We start from the raw sequence: 9,555 nt of genomic DNA on the forward strand, positions 1-9,555 counted from the left end.
TATAAGCTCCCATGTAAGGGATGCCAAATCCAAGGGCTTGATATAGTATCCACACCAGTGTTGATATGGGCAGACAGTAGGCAGAGGAAGGACAGGCAAATTCATGGGCAGGCAGGGGGACTTTTGAAACTGAGCCTTAATGATATTTGCATCTATTCTGAGAAGAAGAAACCTCTTCACCCTCCTCAGATAGCCCACATCCTCTACTTTATCCTCTGTACATAGGGAAGCTGGAGAGACCAGCATCATACAGGACCTTCCAGAACCACCCTACAGGAATAGACTTTGAAGTCTTGGGACCCATCTTGTCTGCAGGAGAGATGAGTGGAGAGGACATGGTTCCAGGACCTCAGTTGGCTGATAAGAGAGCCTTTATCTTTGCTATCATTTTATTCCTTTTGTGCTTGGTGGCAGTGGTGGGTAATGGCTTAATCACCGTGGCACTGGGCATGGAGTGGTTGCTGCAGAGAACTTTGTCACCCTGCAATAAGTTATTGGTCAGCCTGGGAGCCTCTAGCTTCTGTCTGTGATGGGTGGTGATGAGTAAGAACATTTATATTTTCCTGAATCCAATAGCCTTCCCATACAACCCTGTATTCCAGTTCCTAGCCTTTCAGTGGGACTTCTTGAATGCTGTCACGTCATGGTTCTCCACCTGACTCAGTGTCTTCTACTGTGTGAAAATCGCAACCTTCACCCCCCCGTCTTCCTCTGGCTAAAGCAGATGGTGTCTGCATTGCTTCCATGGATGCTGCTCAGCTCTGTGGGGTTCTCCAGCTTTAGCGCCATTCTATTTTTCATAGGCAACCAGAGAGTATAGCAGAACTATTCAAAGAGGGCTCTGCAATCTTGGAATGCCACTGGGAATGCTATGAGAACATATGAGAGACTCTACTTCTTCCCTTTGAAAATTGTTACCTGGACAGTCCCTACTGTTGTCTTCATCGCTGGCACGGCTTTGCTCATTACATCTCTGGGAAGACACACCATGAAGGTCTCCCTGTCCATCTCAGGCTCTCATGATCCCAGCACCCAGGCACACATCAAAGCTCTCCTGGCTCTCATCTCCTTTGCTGTCCTCTTCGTTTCCTGTTTTCTGTCACTGGTGCTCAGTGCCTCAGGTGTGTTTCCATCCCTGGAATTCAGGTACTGGGTGTGGCAGGCTGTGATTTATCTGTGCACAGTAGTCCGCCCCATTGTTCTTTTCTTGAGTACCCGCAGGCTGAGAGCTGTGCTAGAGAGGGGCTGCTCCTCAGGGCTTGGGGCATCTTGAGTTGGAATTGATGAAAAGCCTCAGAGACTCTACTGCAGAAGGCCTGGGTAGAACGGGACGTTGCTTCTTTAAATCTCTTTGCCACATTTAATGCTCTTTTCCTCTTTGATGCATTTCATGATTTCAGTGAAATAGGATTTCAAGGTGAGATGGAATGTACTGAACTAGTGGTCTAGTGTCACTGATTTGCACTCAGCAAGTGCACTGATTTGCACTCAGCACTCAGCTGATATAGTAAATGTTCCCTGTGAAACTTGATGTGGCCAAAGAAGCAGGAAACTTTTATTTCCCTGTGACTAAACTCTTGGTGTTTAAAATTATCCTTCTGGAAACTGGATGCAAGGATCCTGACACATGATTCACTTTTTTTAAAATAATTAATTTATTTTATTTTTATTTATTTTTGCCTGTGTTGGGTCTTTGTTGCTGCACGCAGGCTTTCTCTAGTTGCGGCGAGTGGGGGCTACTCTTCATTGCAGCACACGGGCTTCTCCTTGCGGTGGTTTCTCTTGTTTTGGAGCACAGGCTCTAGAGCGCAGGCTCAGTAGTTGTGGCGCATGGGCTTAGTTGCTCCGCGGCCTGTGGGATTTTCCCGGACCAGGGCTCGAACCCATGTCCCCTGCACTGGCAGGCAGATTCTTAACCACTGCACCACAGGGAAGCCCACGATTCACTTTTTATCTGTTGAATCAGACTGGAGAAGATTTTTGGAAACTCAGTTTTCCTGTGGCTTCATCCTGTAAAACCATATTTCCTTTTTCATCCTTAACTCATTTCTAGCCATCTAGTGCAGTGAAGCTCTCTTTCCTTTCATGCAAGAGTTCCTGGTGTCTGAACTCTCTTTACAGAGCATGGTGTGATTTGTGCATGTGTGCAGCTGTGTGTGTTACCTGGGATTTGTATATTCGCAGATTACCTTTTGAGATCCCCCTGAATTCTAGGGGTTTATGATTTATATATGGTTTATGTCCTCTACAATAGCCCAGTCAGTTAGTCTGTTCTATAAATGTTAAGGTCCAGGAACCCAGATGTGACTTCTTTTATGTTGCTATTGGGACCTACTAAAATTTTTGACATGGAGAGCTTCATCTGTTTCTGATGCATAAGATTTAAGAAGAAGACTCCCGGCTTGGTTTGATGAAGCATGTAGACTGCTTTTCTGCCTTTCACAGATTTTCTCAAACTTTCCTTAAGCTCAGTGACCTCTTGAACCATTCAAACTGAGATCCCTCAATGTCCCTGTATTTGCTTTAAAATCTCTCAGCCTCATTTCCTGTTTTTCCTCCCCCTTCCCTCTGTATTAGAAGACAGGTCCCTGCTTTTGGCTTTTCAAGGCTAACATTCATGCTATCCTAGCGCCATGCTCTCCTGCCTCTTTTCTATCCCTTGCTGAGTCAAGAATTCCCACTTCTACACCAGTCTTCAACCTTTTCCTCTTTACTGTCCTTCCCTTCTTCAATGTGCCTCTTACCTTCTCTCCCCCCAAAAAAATCCCCTCCACTCTTTCACTCCCTCAAGTTATCATCCTACTAATTAGTCACTTGCTGAGAGTCTCCCCATGGGCACTTAAAATCTCCTGCTGCCCTTTCTGTTGAAATGTGTTTCTAAAGGACGCACATGAGTTCCTGATCCCTAAACGTGGTATTATCCTCAGCCCCCATTTTCATGTGTCTCTGTAATAGTTGCCTCTCTTAATAAAAAATGATTTCTTAAAAAAACGGATTAAAATATTTTACAAAAAGTAATACCTGATTTTGGTAGAAGATTTTAAAGCAGGAAAATAAACATCACCAGTAATTGCTGACCCACATGTCTTCCTAAAAGTCCTTCTCTTGGCCTCTCAGATGCTGCACTAAGTTCTGTTCCCTGCTCTGCGGCTCCTTTCGTGTCTTCCTCACTATCTGTTCATCATCTTGACTCGGTTTTTTCCTTCACCAGCCCTCTTCCTTCCTTGACATGAATCTTCTCCTTTTTCCTTCATGTTTACATCTACTCACATAGTTTCAATTATGACCTTCATGTGAATAATCACCAACGCCTTGACCTTCCTCAAAACTCTAAGCCTATATTTTTTTTCTGCTTGCTGAGCATTTCTATCTGATAGTACCATGAGCACTTCAAACTTAGCAAGTTTGTAACAGCTGTCCTTTTTTTCTTCCTCCTCTTTCTTTCCCTCCACCGCCCAGTTGAATCTATTTTTTTCTATTATTGATATCTAATAAATCAGACTGACCAACTCTTGAGTTAGTTTTCACTCCTCACTCTCCACTGAACCCTTCTATCTAATCAGCAACTTGTCTTCAGTTGGTATCCTTGTAGTATCTCTATTATCTGTTCCTTTCTTCCTGTTCCTGTAGATCCTACCTTAGATTAGACTGTCCTCTTCTCCCACCTAGACTGCTTATATTTCTTTTTCACCACTTGCTTCATTGCAGTGCCTTCTCTCCCACACTCCCCCGACCCCCAGTCAAAAGTACCATTACCAGATTGATCTCTTGACAATTTCACCCACACCCTTAACACTGTTCAGTGCCTATCAATTAAAGCACATGTCCCTAAATTGGCATTCATGGACCTACACAATGTGGAAATAGTTTTATCTTTCACTGCTTCCATTCTAGTAGAACCAACCCTATTTTGCAGCAAAATTTGGGTTATCATTGTTCTGGACATGCCTGGAACTTCCTCCATGACGTGCTGAAATGTGTTCTCTTATCCCACATCTACCTGTCAAAATCCTATTTAATTTTTTTTCCTGTTTAATTTTAAAGGTTAATTCAAATGGCTTCTCTTCAGGGAAGCTTTTCTGGGCGCCCCCACACCTCAAGCTTTGATCTCTCACTTCAGAGGACATACAAGTGGGGTGTTGCTCAGTTGTGACATGAATTCTGCCTTGTGGTGGTGTGATCTGTATACTCATTTTATTCTCCTTAGTAGATTTTAAAGTTCTGGAAAGTGTGGGCTGCCTCATAGTCTTCCATGTGTCTCCTGAAGCACTTATAAATACTTGAACAGAATGGTTCTCTTGCATCTGGAATCCAGCTGTAAGCACATGTACTTTTGTCTGTATATACATAATCTGGGCTACCCACTACTACCAATTATATTTTTATGGTTATATTTGAGCTGTATGCCATTCACTGTCTGGCCAGCTTATTTTTGGAGGTCAAACATATATTCTGTTTCTCTTGAGTTATGCACAATGTAGGAATAATAAATGGATGAGAGAGTAAAATTTGCCTGATTTTGTGATACCTTTACCTTCCTTCTTTCTTATGCATTTACATGTTGCTAAGCAACTGTGAAGCTCCTTCCTCTGGAAATATAAGGGAAGTGCCATTTCTCCCCTTGGTTACTAACCCAGTGGACCTTTCCTAAGCAAACTATCAACTACTCTTTGTTCCTTCCACTCTATATTATTAGGCTAGGAGATGGAACATCTACCAGAATCTGAATGATCTCCCCACAGGGAGAAATTCCCTTGGAACTTGAAGACACAGGGAAATATAAAAGAGAAGTAGGGTTTGTTGTATTTTTAAAATACCTAGTAATTATAAAGCAGAAACTAACACACCATTGTAAAGCAATTATACTCCAATAAAGATGTTAAAAAATATCTAGTAATATTATTATCATTAATTTTTGCCTATAGTCTAATTTCATCATGCTTTATGATGGTATTAATAACAATCATTTGTGAATGCTTATTTTGTGTGAGGCATGGGGCCAGAAAATTTATTTACTTATATCCTTTATATACTTAATTCTCAAACAAACACTGCAAAGTAGAAACTGAGGTTTAGAGGAGTTTACTGAGGTCTCATGGTCAGTGTATGATAGAACTGTGATACTTTAGTGCTATAATATGTAAAACAGCGTGTTATTGGTGTAGGAATAGGTAAGTACATCAGCAGACAATCCAGATAATAGTTACATGGAAAATTATATTTGATAAGTAAAGCATTTCAAATTAGTGGGGGAAAAGATAGTCATTTAATAGTGTTGCAGCAAATATAGAGCCAACATTTTATCCTAGATCCTACATAGATGATTTTTAATGTAAATGTTATTTAATTTTTTAAAAGCTCCCCTTTCTTGATAATTTAATTTTCTAATATTTTATTCCATAAAATACTGCCTTTATATTTTACAGAAATATTGACTCTTTTCTCCCCACCCTTTTGGGTGTCATCATAGAGTATGTATTACCTTTCAGCTCCTACAATCCTAAACCCCTGTTTTCTTAGGTCTTCTTAAGTCAGACTCAAAATATTGTCATAATGGAAATAATTGGTAAATTTGACTACAGAAAAATTTTAAACTTTTTAAATAACAAATTCTATAAATGTAGGGATCACTGAAGTCCTTTTCAATTTTAAAGGACAAGTAACAGAAAGGTAAATCTAATATCTCTAATATACAAAGAGCTTCTACAAATCAATAAGAAAAAGACAGACAAACTAATAGAATGTTGATTAATGATGAAAATATATAATAAAGATTGCCAAGTAAACGTGAAAATAAGCTTATCATCACTGTTGATCAAGGAAATGCAAACTAAAACAACAATAAGACTTCTGCTATAAACACAGCTGCATGAGTCAATGTTTTTCCCTCTTCTTTCTCTGGAAAACACGTAAAAGCAATAGAAAGTTGAAAAAGACTTTGAAAACTGCATTTTCAGTAAAGCTAAGAGACAAATAATCCAGAAATTTCAAATTATGTGATACCACTACCAGTCACAGATGAGATCAGTTAAAGTCAAGAAAGAAGGTAAAAATAAGTATGAAGAGAAGTGAGCGGGCCCAGTGGGGGCAGAGATAATATTCCAGCACAAATACACTTTCTGCAGAAAAGAGACACCTTGAAATGCAAAAGCCCCTTAGTATGCATGTGTTAGTTACCTATTGATGATCTATCTAACAAATTGCCCTGACACTTAGTGGCTTAAAACAAACTTTACTACAAACTCATAACTCCTGTAGGTCAGGAATCCAGGCACATCATAATACAGTTGAGAATTTCAGCTGTATTCTCTGGCTCTGGGTCTCACAGGCTACAGTCATCTCCAGGCTGCACTGTGAAGGAGCCACTTCCCAAATCACTCACATAGCTGTTGGCAGGATTCAGTTTCTCCTGGGTTGTTGGACTGAGGCATCAGCTCCTTATGAGCTGTTGGCTGGAGGCCTCCTTAAGTTCCTGGCCACATAGCCTTTTCCATAGATCAGAGTGAATAAATGGGAAGGTGACACAGAAAGTGTCAGCAAGAGAGAGTGCCAGCAAGATGGAAGTCACAGACTATTGTAACATAGTTAATTATTTTTTTCATTATTGCTCATAGGTAGTAACCAACAGATTTGATCAAAAGAAGCAGAGGACTAAGAAAATTATATAAAACTATATTTATAAAGGTAAGCACTAGAACAAAAAAACATACTTTCCTTAGAAGTAATAGAACCACAAACAAAAATGAAGAAACATGCAACAAATATAAAAATCCTAAAGAAACCCTTTAAAAACAAAACACAAAACATAAAATAATGTGCTAGAACTAAGACTAAGCATATTGGATATATAATTAAATAAAAATGGGCTTTACACCTAAAAGACAATGGTCTTCAGATTGTCTAAAAAACAAAAACAACTTTATGATATTTCTAAGACCCATAAAAAAGAGTTGAAAATAAAAGAATGAAAAATAGGGCTTCCCTGGTGGCGCAGTGGTTGAGAGTCTGCCTGCTAATGCAGGGGGCACGGGTTCGAGCCCTGGTCTGGGAGGATCCCACATGCCGCGGAGCGGCTGGGCCCGTGAGCCACAACTGCTGAGCCTGCGCGTCTGGAGCCTGTGCTCCGCAACAAGAGAGGCCGTGACAGTGAGAGGCCCGCGCACCGCGATGAAGAGTGGCCCCTGCTCGCCACAACTAGAGAAAGCCCTCGCACAGAAACGAAGACCCAACACAGCCATAAATTAATTAATTAATTAATTAAATTTAAAAAAAAAAAAAAAAAGAATGAAAAATAACATGTCAAGTAAATGCAAACAAAAGAAATTTAAACCTAAATGATCAATGAGATAACAAGATAAGTTTGTTTTTTTTTTAAATTTTTTATTTTTATTATTATTTTTATTTTTGGCTGTGTTGGGTCTTCGTTTCTGTGCAAGGGCTTTCTCCAGTTGCGGCGAGCGGGGGCCACTCCTCATCGCGGTGCGCGGGCCTCTCACCATTGCGGCCCCTCCCGCTGCGGAGCACAGGCTCCAGACGCTCAGGCTCAGCAGCCGTGGCTCACTGGCCCAGCTGCTCCGCGGCACGTGGGATCCTCCCAGACCAGGGCTCGAACCCGTGTCCCCTGCACTGGCAGGCAGACTCTCAACCACTGCGCCACCAGGGAAGCCCACAAGATAAGTTTTTAATGTTAAGAGGTAAAATGCAAAATTAAGATAGAATTGGTATGAATATATGATAAATAACATAGCCTTATTTATAAAGTACAAATTACGAGAAATATAAAAAGAATCACTAAAAGATTTTACCTTTGTCAAATAGAGAAAAAAATAAATATAATCAAATAAATTAGCTTTTATTGATAGATGTCAAACTGTACACACTCAGAAAACACAACTTCTTTGCAAATACCAATGGAATAGTCATGAAAACGAGCCTAACAAAATTAGAAAGCAAAGTCCAGCAGTATGTTAAATTATTATCAAATAGAGTTTAATCTAGGAATTTAAGGATGATTCATTGTTAGCAAATCCATTAATATAAATTATCTTATAAATAAATCTGAATGAAAATTCATAAAATCACCTTCCAGAATGCTAAGTCATTTGAAAAAATTTAATATGAATTTTGATAAACCACTCAATAATATATGTATTCAATAACGATGCATATATCTATCTCAGCCCAAAACCTGCAGCATATTTAATGAATTTAGACATTCTTACAAGACTCAAGATATTAAAAGAATGAGTACTATCACCACTATTTACATTTTAAAGTGATAATACCTAATGTAATCAAGAGAAAGAAATTAGTTATAGACATTGGAAATGGGAGGCAAAATATATGTTTGCATAGTTGAAAAATCCAAATAATTAACGTAAAAACTACTATAGAACAGTAAGAATTTTGTAAAATAGTGGGGAGAAAAATAAATGCACAGAAATCAAAATTTTCTAATATATACAAATAGTCACCAGTTAGAAGATAGAATGAAAGAAAAGATTCTATTTGCAATAACAACAAAAAGACAAAATACTTTGAAATAAATTTTATGAGAAATATGTAAGACCTACATGAAGGAAGCTTTAAAGCACTCAGGAAAACATGGAAGAAGATATGAATCAATGGAATACAATACCATGTGCTTGGATGAGAAGGCTCAGTACTGTAAAGATGTCAGCTACTCTTAAGTTAATTTCTTAATTTAATGTAAGACCTATAAAAATGCCAACTTTACCCCTCTTTATAAACCTGTTTTAAAAAGGGCTAACATTTAAGGCTATTATGGAAGCTGGAAGGAACATCCCCCCCCCCAAAAAAAGGTAGATAAGCTCTATCATACATTAAAAACCATGGTTTGATTTGTGGTATGAACCTCAAAATTTTAAAAGAGTGTGTGACTATATAACAGTAGAATAGAGAGTCCAGAAAACAAATATTTATAATATGGGACTTTAGTATAAATTCAGTAAATAAAAATAATATTTCAGATCAGAAGTAAATGGATTATTCAGTAATCGATACTGAGAAAACAGGATAGCCATCTGAAAAAAAGAATTAAGGTGCTTCCATACACTGGGATAAAGTCCAAATGGATCAAATATTTTAATGTTAAAAACAATAGAGTTGGGCTTCCCTGGTGGCGCAGTGGTTAGGAATCCGCCTGCCAATGCAGGGGACACGGGTTTGAGCCCTGGTCTGGGAAGATCCCACATGCTGCAGAGCAACTAAGCCCGTGAGCCACAACTACTGAGCCTGCGCGTCTGGAGCCTGTGCTCCGCAACAAGAGAGGCCGAGACAGTGAGAGGCCCGTGCACCGTGATGAAGAGTGGCTCCTGCTCGCCGCAACTGGAGAAAGCCCTCGCACAGAAACGAAGACCCAACACAGCCATAAATTAATTAATTAATTAATTTAAAAAAAAGGAATATTAAAAAAAAAAACAACAAAAAAACAAATGGATCAAATATTTTAATGTTAAGAACAATAGAGTTGGGCTTCCCTGGTGGCACAGTGGTTAGGAATCCACCTGCCAATGCAGGGGACACGGGTTCGAG

At 39.4% G+C, this 9,555-nt stretch overlaps 1 protein-coding gene across 1 annotated transcript; it reads left to right on the forward strand.

Annotated features, from left to right (window-relative positions):
• Positions 1 to 320: 320 nt before the first annotated feature.
• Positions 321 to 7,281, forward strand: TAS2R60 (taste 2 receptor member 60; the record flags this gene model as incomplete). Its single annotated transcript, XM_082473886.1, is given in 5 exon segments — positions 321 to 527; positions 531 to 656; positions 660 to 696; positions 699 to 817; positions 821 to 7,281. Coding segments are annotated over 5 exon segments (942 nt in total). The 3' UTR covers positions 1,274 to 7,281.
• Between the last annotated feature and the right edge of the window lie 2,274 nt (positions 7,282 to 9,555).

Source organism: Balaenoptera physalus, assembly GCF_965194825.1.
Source record: "Balaenoptera physalus genome assembly, chromosome: 8".
Taxonomy (NCBI): domain Eukaryota; kingdom Metazoa; phylum Chordata; class Mammalia; order Artiodactyla; family Balaenopteridae; genus Balaenoptera; species Balaenoptera physalus.